Consider the following 12,386-nt stretch of genomic DNA (forward strand, 5'->3'; position numbering starts at 1 on the left):
TATGTATTTGTTGTTCATAATTTTTATCTTTACTTTTTTCTTCTTCCTCTTCTTTAAGAATACCTTTTAGCATTTCATATAATACTGTTTTGGTGGTGATGAACTCCTTTAGCTTTTTCTTATCTGTGAAGCTCTTTATCTGCCCTTCAATTCTAAATGATAGCTTTGCTGGGTAGAGTAATCTTGGTTGTAGGTTCTTGCTATTCATCACTTTGAAAATTTCTTGCCACTCCTGTCTGGCCTGCATAGTTTCTGTTGAGAAATCAGCTGACAATCGTATGGGTGCTCCCTTGTAGGTAATTAACTGTTTTTCTCTTGCTGCTTTTAATATTCTCTCTTTGTCTTTTGCTCTTGGCATTTTAATTATGATGTGTCTTGGTGTGGTCCTCTTTGGATTCCTTTTGTTTGGGGTTCTGTGGGCTTCCTGGACTTGTAAGTCTATTTCTTTCACCAGGTGGGGGAAGTTTTCGGTGATTATTTCTTCAAATAGGTTTTCAGTATCTTGCTCTCTCTCTTCTTCTGGCACCCCAATAATTCTGATGTTGGTACGCTTGAAGTTGTCCCAGAGTCTTCTTACACTATCTTCAACTTTTTGGATTTTTTTTTCTTTTTGCTTTTTTCAGTTCAGTGTTTTTTGCTTCTTTGTATTTCAATTCTTTGACTTGATTCTTGTGTTCCTCTAGTCTGTTGTCGGGTCTCTGTATAATATTTTTTATTTTAGTCAGTGTATGTTTAATTTCTAGTTGGTCCTTTTTCATATCTTCGAGGGTCTTGTTATATTTATCGACCTTTTCTAGGATATTCTTGAAAAGCCTTATAACCGTGGTTTTGAATTCTATATCCAGTCGTTTGTTTTCCTCCATTTGTTTTGTTTGTGATCTGTTTCTTTGTTGCCACATTTTCACTGCTTCCCTGAGTTGGTAGGGTAGGTTTGTGTGCTAGGTTTCCAATATGGCCCAGTGGGTCGGCCTCCCCAGTTAACCTGAGGTGGATACTCTTGGTGCACCCCTTTGTGGACTGTGTGTACAGCCTTGTTGTAGTTAAGTCTTGATTGTTGTTGGTATCACTGGGAGGAATTGACCTCCAGGCCAGTTGGCTGTGAGGATCAGCTATGTCTACGCTGGGAGAAGTTTGGTGCTGGAGACAACCTTATAGGATTAGACTTGCCAAATTGCAAAAGCCTCTGTGCTCAGCTTGGATGGGGTGGAGTCTCAGGGCGGAGCAGATAGTCTTGGCTTCCCGACAGCCTTGCCCCTGCGTGCGCCCGCCTCCAGACCTCTGCCTTCCCTGGTTCCCGAGCCTCCGCCCGAGAGTCCAGATTTCCCCCGTAAGAGCGTGGGTCCCCAGGGGCTCGCCTGGAACTGGGGTTCAGTGCAGTCAGAACTGGGGTTCAGTGCAGTCAGGAGCTTCCGACTCCCTTCTACTAGGGAAAGCCTGTGGCAAGCTCCGCAGCCTTTGTGCGCACTGGCGTGCGCGCCTCCAGACCCCTGCCCGCCGGGGCTCCCCCAGGTCTCCCCTGGGTCTCTGAGTCTCCGGGTGCCTTTCTCTGTAGCTGACAGTCCAGACTCCCCCTGTATGAGCCTGGGTCCACGGGGTTTCGCCCGGAACTGGGGTTCAGTGCAATCGGAACTGGGGTTCAGTGCGTCGGGGGCTTCCTTCCCCCTCCCGTCAGGGAAAGTCAGCCAGGCTCTCAGCCGCCCTTCCTCTCTGCGCGCACAAAGACCCTTTGCAGTACCTCCAATTCTCTGTGAGCTTTTCTCTTTCCTTCTAGTTGTAGAATTTTCATTCAGCCAGCTTTCCTGTGGTTCTGGCTGGTGTCCGTTCTGTCTTTTAGTTGTAGTTTTGAAATTGTTGTGCGAGGCAGCAGTTTAGGTGCTTACCTATGCCGCCATCTTGGTTTCTCCTCTATATCTTTATTATTTTAAAAAATATTCTTGTGGGGGAAAAAGTAAGTTCTATAGGAATTTATAAGGTAGAAAGCATGTTTCCATACTTTTGTTAAATGGTAGATGTATTGCCTGTCAATATACTATGGGAGGGGCACCAAATCACCCATAATTCTCTCCTCTAAGATATTGACTGAATATTCTGGATAATGTCTTTGCAAATATAGGGTCACATTGTTTTTGCACAAATGGGATCATACTGTAAATACTGTTGATAATCTCTTCATGTGGCAATCTTTAGTATTTTCTGAAATCAATTAGCAGTCTAGATTAGAATTGTATTGTTAAACGCTACATGGCATTCTATCCTGTTTACTTTCTCAGTCAGCATTCTACTTGTGGACAGTTTTGTGCATATGTTTTTGATTAGTTTATATCCTTTGTTTAAATTTCTGAAAGTGGAAGTTTTGTGTAAATATGTGCACAGTTTTAGGGTTTTGCTATTTATTCCTTCCTATTTTTTTTTTCATGTCAGTGGCATTAATTACATTCACAATGTTGTGCATTCATCACCACTATCTATTTCCAGAAAATTGCATCATCCCAAATAGAAACTCAATAACTATTACGTGATCACTCCCCATTGCCTCCATCCCCAGCCTCTGGTGACCTCTAATCTACTTTTTATCTCTGTGAATTTGCCTATTTTAGATATTTAAATAAGTGGAATCATACAGTTTGTCCTTCTGTGTCTGGGTTTTTTCAGCATGTTTTTAAGGTTCGTTCATATGGTTGCATTTCATTCCTTTTTATGGCTGAATAATATTCCATTGTATGGATAGACCACATTTTGTTTATCTGTTGATGGACACAGATTGATTCTACCTTCTGGCTATCATACTAATAAAAGGCTAGGTGGTCCTCACGCCATCACAAGATGGCTGCAATGCGCTGCAGAGGCAGGGCCTGGTGGCTGCTCCATGCGGCTTCTGCCGGGTTCCTGCGGCCCCATGCGCACCGCAGAGGCGGGACTCCCAGCTCCGGCCTACCTCTTTGGGGCAATCAATCGAGGAGCCCCAGAGGGGTGGGTGTGGCCTACCTCTATGGGGCTATCGATCACGGGGCTCCTGCACTGTGAGGGCAGAGGCCAGGCTAGAGGACCCCCACCCCCACCCCAGTGCACGAATTTCGTGCACCAGCCTCTAGTTTTAAATAATGTTGCCATGAATGTGGTGTGTAAATCTCTCTTGAGACCCTGCTTTCAGTTCTGTTGGGTATATACTTAGGGGTGGAATTGCTGGGTCATATGGTAGTTAATCCTCATTATTTTAAAAGTTATTTTTTGGCTAGTGCAGTGTGCTTAGTTTTCCAGCTGAACCCTAAAAAATTTACAATAAATAACATAACATGATATATAAAAACTTTGTTATTGTAAGCAATTCATTGGTAATACAAAGCTGAGGTCCCTGATCACCCCCAACTTTCCTGTTACCCAGGAGCCAGTACACTTACTAGAGTGCTGTGTATTTTTTCTGGACATTTTCATAGGGATATCTGTAGGTATACTAACATGTACTTGGTTTTATGTGTTTTGTGATACATTCTATCCCGTGTGCATCGATCTGAAGCTTCCCTTTGTGTGTGTGTGTGACTTGGCTGTATCTTTCCATGCTATACTGTATATGTTATCAGATAGTGAGAATCATTTTACCAAATGCCAGTGAGGCCATTAATTTAAAAAAAAAAAAAATAGAGCAAATACCAGATGTGAGACAGGTAAAGGATTGTAGCTCCCAAGGCTGGAGGCTGATAGTGTGGTCAGCCATGTAGTGGGTGGAGGTTTTGCTCTGTTGCACGAACTTTTGCTGACTATGTTTGATACTGAATTTCATTTCATGTGGTCTCCTGATGCCTCACACTTTGAGTTGTGGACTGTTTTCCAGGCTTCTGCAGCCCTGGCCAGGAAGAAGGGGAAAAAAGGTTTGCCTGAAGAAACGTCTATCTTTTGGCACAGGAAGAAAATAAGTGAGTTTTCGGATATTCTTTGTACTCTAATGCTTTGTTTGCAAGACCCTTTAAGCTTTGAATGGGAGCCCTTCCCCAAGGCCAAAAGTGGGGGTGGCTCCGAGTGGATCCTTTTGTCTCATAGTGTTTCCTTGGGCTCCTTTGTAACCTCATGTAACAATTATAAGAATTTTACTTTCTCAAAAAAAAAAAAAAAAAAAAAAGTAAAAATCCAGTGTCAAGTGACATGTAATATCATACACTCTGTTCTGACTCTTGCATCCTCAGGTCCCAACAAGAAACCTTTTTCCCTCAAGGAGAAGAAACCAGGTGAGGGTGAGGCTGGCCAGGGCACTGAGGACACATCCTTTCAGCACTCCCCTCTTGGCAAGCCCATGGGGAGAACTGCAGTTGGCAGCCTCATGAATAAAAGGTGCGGCTGGGGCTGGTCGTTCCTATGACTTTATTTGACGTGGCACGTGGGTTTTTTGTTAGTAAACAGGAGGGACTTCACAGCAGTCCTGCCAAAGCATGAAAGGGAAGCGGGGTAATATACTAACACCTGAGTAGGGCTAAGGGAAGACGGGGAGGAGAGGAGAACAGAGTGGAGAGGAGTAGGAGTGGGAGTGGGAAAGGACATAAGAGGGTTGACAAAGAGAGCCACTTGCTAGTTCCCTGAAGAGGCCCTGGAGCTCCTCAATCATCTGACTGGGTCCCATATATCATACAGTTGCTGTCAGTAGTTCTGCCTGACATGTAGATGAATTAGCAGTCACCTCTTCCCTTAAAACTTCTAACTAGCTGTCATAACCATGTATTCCTAATAGCCACTAGAGCAGTTTCCAACAGGGTTTTTTGTAGGTTCAGCTTATCACATGAGGCTGCATGATAACTGGGTAGCCACAGTGTGTTCCAATGGGGTGCTGTCTCCTTCCAAATGCTCCCGCCCCTCCCCCTTTTCTTGGAGTTCCCACCTTCCCTTTCACAGCAGGACTGCTTCCACAGGTCTGTAATCCTTCACCTGTTTAGGCCAATGTATTGTTTTCCTCACTTGCAATTTTGCAATTAACAATTTAGTTGCTGATTTGCTTTTGTTTTTGCTTTTCTCACTCAACCCTTTAAAAAAATTTTTTTAATTGATTTCAGAGGAAGGGAGCGGGAGAGAGATATAGAAACATCAGTAATGAGAGAGATTCATTAATTGGCTGCCTCTTGCACACCCCACACTGGGGATCGAGCTGGCAACCCGGGCATGTGCCCTGACCAGGAATCGAACCGTGACCTCCTGGTTCATAGGTCGATGCTCAGTCACTGACCATGCCAGCCCGGTACTCCACCCTTCTTATATCTTCTTTGACATTGGAGTTCACAGAATTCTGAGAGTCGGCTAGAAAATGGGGAAGCTGAGAGGGGATACCTAGTTTTTTATAGTACATTCTTCTACTGAAATGAAGTTATGTATGAAAACATGTGGACATGATATTTCTTCATGGTGGTAAAGTGTTGTTTTTTCAGGCTGAATTTCATTTCTTTGAGATAGAAATCTATACATATTCATGTCAGCTGTTTAAATGGGCTCATCTAATTTTAAAGAAGTATGAAATGTTTAAAAATTTTTAAATCACAGATAATATGAGTAACATCATTTTGCTCATTACCAGCATTATCAAAGCTTGTCTCACTTCAAAGTTTATAGTTTATCAACTTTAGAGGAGCAGAAAATCTTGAAAGATAAGGAAAGTGTTTGGAAGTGGACATTTGCAGATGCCAGATGGACACAAGGCTCTGATACGTTGCTTTCTCTGCAGCTCTCCAGTGAAGAAGTCAGGCCTTCTGAAGGCCCACCTATTTGAAGGAGACTCTTTTGACTCGGGCTCTGAGGGCTCTGAGAGTCCCGGGCTGTGTGTGTCCTCCCTCAGTGCGCTGATAGGCACTGTGGCCGAAACGTCTGAGGAAAAGTACCGCCTGCTTGACCAGAGGGACAGAATCATGAGGCAAGGTATGGTGACTGCCTCTCTGCAGAGGTCCAGAGACCCTTGTAAGGTCATGGAAATTCATCAAGATTTATTGTGAAGTGAGAACAGCAAGGTGCAGGAAGTCTGTAGTGTGCTACCATTTGTGTACAAATAAGGGGGGAAACTGTGTGCGTGTATGTCCCCATATGTAAGCATACTTGCTTTATGTGTGCATGAAATAGTCATGGGAGATGTGAAGGGTCTGCTCACACTGATTGTCAGGAGAGAGGGTACAAGGTATGAGGGTGTGTTCTATTTTGGATGTTATACCTTTGGGTTATTGAACCATGTGAATGTATTACCTATTCCAAAAGTAAGTGTTCTGTTAACATTAAAACAATGTGCAGTGAAAAAAATAAAAAGGCACATGTGCTTTTTGCAAAGTTTTAATTAAATTTTAACTAGGATTTTTCTCTTTTCAAAAGCTGTGAATCAGTGGAATAATCCCAGTGCCTCCTTAACACTGTAATAAAAGCTGCCATCATAAATTATGTCACTGAATGGTGATTTTTAAAAAATATTTTTATTGATTTCAGAGCGGAAGGGAGAGGGAGAGAGAGATAGAAACATCAATGATGAGAGAGAATCATTTATCGGCTGCCTCCTGCAAGCCCCCCTACTGGGGATCATGTGCCCTTGACCGGAATCAAACTTGGGACCCTTTAGTCCACAGGCCAACGCTCTATCCACTGAGCCAGCTAGGGTGTTTTTTTATATTCCAAATAAAATTATTACTAGCTATTAGAATTTTCCAAAATAAAAGTAAGATGTATGTATTTCAAATTATGAAGTTGTTCATTCCATTTCATTTAAAAGATACTTTTTTTAATAGTTAAAAGTATTACAGATGTCCCCTTTTTTCCCTCATTGACCCCCATACACCCCACACCCACCTCTCCCAGGCTAAAAGATACTTATGTAATTATTTTAATTCCTTGGGTAATAATAGAGATTTATGCAGGTCATGACCAGGTAACTTTCATTATGTGATTCCTGTTACATTAAAAATATGATGAAGTACTTAAAATAATGATATATGTACATTTAACAAATTGATTCTTTTAACAAACATACTGCAGCCATGAGTATTTATTGTTGAGGTCATTATAGGAGCCCTGAATGCAGTGTGTGCCCCTCTGCCTGTGGTGTGCGGTGAAGAGATCCGTCTGGAGAGGCAAGAAGGCCTTGGGGTCTTTGCAGGCCTTGATGCCCTGCACATCCCCCTCCCCCCTGCTTTTCTTTCCCAGAGGCCCACTGTTTAAAAAGTTTTTCTTTTCCTCTGTGATTTGTGTGATGTTTGTTCTTATAAGTACCGCGCGCGAACCGATTGCGCCACTGGAGCTCCTTTTTGTTCTTATTTTATCACTAGAGACCGGATGGCATGAAATTCGTGCAAGGGGCTCGGCCCTCGCAGCCCCGGCTTCATTCGGAAGGTCGTCCTGAAGGACGTCCAGGACATCCGGAAGGTCATTCGGCTGTCTGGTCTAATTAGCATATTACGCTTTTATGATAGATTACGAAAACACACTTCGCTGAATTCTTAGTACTGTGTGGTATGTTCTTACTATTTACTTGATGTCATTTAGCTCGGGTGAAAAGAACCGACCTGGACAAAGCAAGGACTTTTGTTGGGACGTGCCCTGACATGTGTCCCGAGAAGGAGCGGTACATGCGGGAGACCCGGAGCCAGCTGAGTGTATTTGAAGTGATCCCAGGGACTGACCAGGTGGAGCCCCATGCCCCCCATTGTATACAGTTGTTTGTATTGTGAGTTGTGTATTAAGCAATCTTGTACAGGACCATACAGGACCCTAAGCTATAGATACAGATGTAGATGCAGAATTATTTCATAGATTAAAAACCTTTTTTCTTTTCACAATTTTATTCCTATGTTTATGTTTTGCACATTTGAGATTATGTTCTAGATACAATTTTATATGATTTTTTTTCAGTTAAAATTATATCATGAGCATTTTTTTGTTATAATGAACTCTTTATAAACATTTTTAAATGATGGCATATTATTTAATTATGTAGTTCTGTCCAAGCTCCCCATTTTGCAACCGTTAGATAGGCTGTTTCTAATTTTTCAATTATGTTAATTCATTTGGGCATGCTGTGTGTAATGCCTCTGAGGTGATTAGATGATTTCCTTCAGATAGTTAACTCTGTCAGAGGGTATGACCTTTCTTCAGCTTCCTGAACACGTGCCTGTTCATGTTCCTAAATTGTTTCCCAGAAATCACCTTTTAGGCCCTTTTATTCTTTTGTTAGTTTCAGGCTTTTCCTCCTCTTGGCTGGTGGTTTTATAGCTGCCTTTACCCAACGCAGGGCCCTCAGTCAGGCAGCAGTTGTCACAGCAGAGGCCCTGGGCTCCTGCTCAACAGGCCCTTGCTTCTGCTGTGCCCCCCAGTCCTCACTGTTGTCTCCATTTCATTCCTGGTCTGTGTAGACTTAATCGGGTGTTAGAGCATGGCTAAGACCTTTGAAAATGCTTTCAAGTCCTTTACCTATCACTCTGCTGTGCTTGGAGCCAAGCAGGTGTGTCTTCACTTAAATTCCTCTGCTTTCTGTTTTCAATTTCTTTTTTTACTGTTTATAGTATTATGTACGATTCCTTTTTCCCCTGTCAACCCCTCCCTGGCCACTGCCACCCCCCAGGACAAGCCCCCACCGTCCAGGTGTCTGTGTCCGTTGGTTATGCTAATACGCATGCATACAAGTCTTTTGGTTGATCTCTTACATCCCCCCCCTTCCTTCCCCTACTTTCCCTCTGAGGTTTGACAGTTCGTTTAGTGCTTCTCTGTCTCTGGATCCATTTTTGTTCATCAGTCTATGTTGTTCATTGTATTCCACAAATGAGTGAGATCATGTGATATTTATTTTTCTCCGACTGGCTTATTTCGCTTCGTATAATGCTCCCCAGGTCCTTCCATGCTGTTGCAAATGGTAAGAGTTCCTTCTTTTTTACCACAGCGCAGTAGTCGATTGTGTGGATGTACCACAGTTTTTTAATCTGCTCATTTGCTGATTGGCACTTAGGTTGTTTCCAAATATTAACTATTGTAAATTGTGCTGCTATGAATATAGGGGTGTATATGTCCTTTCTGATTTCTTGGGATATATTCCTAGAAGTGGGATTACTGGGTCAAATGGGAGTTCCATTTTTAACTTTTTGAGGAAACTCCATACTGGTTTCCACAGTGGCTGCACCAGTCTGCATTCCCACCAGCAGTGCACGAGGGTTCCTTTTTCTCCGCATCCTCTCCAGCACTTGTCATTTGTTGTTTGTTGATGATAGCCATTCTGACAGGTGTGAGATGGTACCTCATTGTCGTTTTGATTTGCATCTCTCGGATGATAAGTGACTTTGAGCATGTTTTCATGTGTCTCTTGGCCTTCTGTAGGTCCTCTTTCAAAAAGTGTCTACGTATTTAGGTCCTTTGCCCATTTCTTGTATTCCTCTGCCACTAATGTTCAAAATATGTCTCTCCACTTATTTTGTCTTTGAATTTGGTTGTTACCTTTAAACAGAAATTTTACATATAGAAATTGTATTCTGTAGTATTGATCCTGTGTGAGTGTGTATGTGATCTCAACCCCCTGTTTTAAGGCACAGCTGCTGAGAGGCTGGCTCAGCACCTGCCACCCAGCTGCTTGTCCCCACTCTGTCTTCAGGTGGACCACGCGGCAGCTGTCAAGGAGTACAGCCGCTCCTCAGCCGACCAGGAGGAGCCCCTGTCACATGAGCTGCGGCCCTCAGCAGTGCTCAGCAGGACCATGGATTACCTGGTGACCCAGATTATGGACCAGAAGGAGGGCAGCCTGCGGGACTGGTATGACTTCCTGTGGAACCGCACACGGGGCATACGGAAGGTATTAGCCTCTTCTAATTAGGAAACTAGAAAACGTATGTGAATCCCAAAGTGAAAGTGAGAGTTTTGTCATTTTACTATTATATTTTATCTGTAACAAAGTATACTATTATTTAAAGTCATTACAAGTTCCTATTAAAGTGTTCTTTATGGGCTTTGTTTCAAATTGAAATATGAGAAATTCAGCTAATAAACATGATTTTTCTGGTAGTTGATTCTCTGCATGGGAATATGTGCATGGGATCTGTGTCTATGAAACACATGCATATAAGGTGTGTGTGCGTGCATGTGTAATATTCCCCTCTTGTGGCCAGGACATCACGCAGCAGCACCTATGTGATCCCATGACGGTGTCCCTGATTGAGAAGTGTGCCCGGCTTCATATCCACTGTGCTCACTTCATGTGTGAGGAGCCCATGTCCTCCTTTGATGCCAAGATCAACAATGAGAACATGACCAAGTGCCTTCAGAGTCTGAAGGAGATGTACCAAGACCTGAGGAACAAGGGCGTGTTCTGTGTCAGTGAAGCTGAGTTCCAGGGCTACAATGTGCTGCTCAATCTCAACAAGGGGGACATCCTAAGGTGAATATTCAATTCCGGAGCTGGCCCAAGCTGTCTGGAAATGGAAAGCAGGGTGTAAACAGGGAAAGAGCTGTCGGGATCAGCGGTAGCTGTTAGTGCTGCGTTGTCTCTGGTCCGTTCTCTGGTCCGTAATGCCGGGATGATGGTAAGAAACCTTGGCTGGGCTCAGTCCCTTGACCTGAGCCACTGGGAGCAGGATGGATGTACGCTGACACCAGCACATCTAAAGTTGCTCCAAATCCTTCCTGAGAATAATTTCTTCTTGTCAGCAAGAGGAAATAAGGAAGGAATGGGCCCAATGAGTACAATAGGTGAGTGAACCAGGACAGCAATGCCCAGGGTGCCCTATCAGAGCTGTTAGCAATTTGCCATTATGACCCTCTTTCTCAGTATGATTGAAATCTAGTTTTTTATCAGATCCTTTTTTTATGGAGTATATTGTCAAATTAATCATATAAATTTCTAATCTCTTTTATCTCCTTTAATTAACAGAGAAGTACAACAGTTCCATCCTGCTGTTAGAAACTCCTCTGAGGTGAAATTTGCTGTTCAGGCTTTTGCTGCATTGAACAGTAATAATTTTGTGAGATTTTTCAAACTGGTCCAGTCAGCTTCTTATTTGAACGCTTGTCTTTTACATTGCTACTTTAATCAGGTGAGTAATGTTACTGTACTTGCAGAATTAGAAGAAAGGAGGTTGTTATTTATGATATATAAATATATGTTGTTGTTAATCATCACCTGAGGATATTTTTTCTGTTGATTTTTTTAGACAGAGTGGAAGGCAGGCAGGAGAGTGGGGGGAGCGAGAGAGGAGAGAGACACGACATCAATGTGAGAGAGACACATCAATTGGTTGCCTCCATCATGAACCCCAACCAGGGCTGGGGATGGAATGTGCAACCCAGATACCTGCCCTTGACTGGGAATTGAACCCACAACCCTTCAGTGCGGAGGCTAACACTCTAACCACTAAACATACCGGCTAGGGCATTACTTATGACATTTAAGTGCTGCTTTCCATGAATGTTTCAGACAGGTCCGGGGCTAACTCTGGTGCAGCCCTCGTGGCAGCCCCCCACGGTCACTGGTGTAACCCCATTCTACAGGCGTTACCATCATTGATCACTGAAGGCAATGAAAAATACTGTACTTACAGTTCAGATAAGAAAAACCTCTTTAGAACCATGTAACTAGAGTTTAGTACTTTATCTTCCCTGGGAAGCAAAAAACTGCAGGCATAACGTCTCTAACTTAGAAATTCTCAGTGATAGTAAATTTTTAGAGAGCCTGATGATGCTAAATGCATTTCAGTAAATATGTCAAGTGCCTACTCTTTGTCGATGCTGTGCTGTGCCCGGGGTTACAAAGGCGGCACCTGGGGCTTTGCCTAAAGTGTGAGCTCCTGGTCTCAGAATCTCCAGTCAGGTTCTCAGCCCCAGCCCAAGGGCACTTGGGGATGATGACAGAGCAGCCCACGCCTGGCTCCGCTGTACATACTGTGCTGTTCCCTCACTGCAGGGGTGGAGGATGCCACCAGCAGAGTCCTTGCTGAGAGCCCTTGGGCTCCACTGGGTGTGAAGGAAGCTGCCTGGGAGATCTCAGGGACCTGCTGGCTGGTTCTTGTGACTCCAGGTCATTTTTCCTCTTGGTCACACAAAAAGCCCTCCTGTAAACAGTGACTAAACCACATTCCAGGCAAAGAATCTTCTGCAAGTGTGCTCATTGTCAGATCTGACAGTTGCCAATAGGACTGAAATTCTGGAACAAATGAAAAGATTTCTAACACTGTGCCACTCGGGGAACTCCATGCAGTTAATAAATAAAACTAATAATTAGTATTTTAAAGTGATTATTTAATGTTATTAGAATGTCCACCATTTGTGCCCATTTTAATAACTTTAAGCCCACACTGTCCCTTGTCCTTGGGACTGCCTCCCGGCTTCCTCCGTGCTCGGCTCCTGCTATCGTGGTGCCCCCCCTTCAGGCCCCGCACCTTCCTGCCTCAGGTTTTCTGCGCTTG

At 43.5% G+C, this 12,386-nt stretch overlaps 1 protein-coding gene across 1 annotated transcript in view; it reads left to right on the top strand.

Moving 5' to 3' along the window:
• Window positions 1–12,386, top strand: part of MCM3AP (minichromosome maintenance complex component 3 associated protein) — a 43,962-nt gene that overhangs the window by 3,786 nt on the left and 27,790 nt on the right. Inside the window, exons 4-10 of the mRNA XM_080658377.1 lie at window positions 3,830–3,911; window positions 4,179–4,323; window positions 5,699–5,889; window positions 7,492–7,631; window positions 9,584–9,781; window positions 10,095–10,363; window positions 10,856–11,018. Of these exons, the coding sequence (XP_080514503.1) occupies window positions 3,830–3,911; window positions 4,179–4,323; window positions 5,699–5,889; window positions 7,492–7,631; window positions 9,584–9,781; window positions 10,095–10,363; window positions 10,856–11,018 (1,188 nt within the window). The remainder of the gene's footprint in view (window positions 1–3,829; window positions 3,912–4,178; window positions 4,324–5,698; window positions 5,890–7,491; window positions 7,632–9,583; window positions 9,782–10,094; window positions 10,364–10,855; window positions 11,019–12,386) is intronic.

Source organism: Plecotus auritus, assembly GCF_963455305.1.
Source record: "Plecotus auritus genome assembly, chromosome: 2".
Classification (NCBI taxonomy): domain Eukaryota; kingdom Metazoa; phylum Chordata; class Mammalia; order Chiroptera; family Vespertilionidae; genus Plecotus; species Plecotus auritus.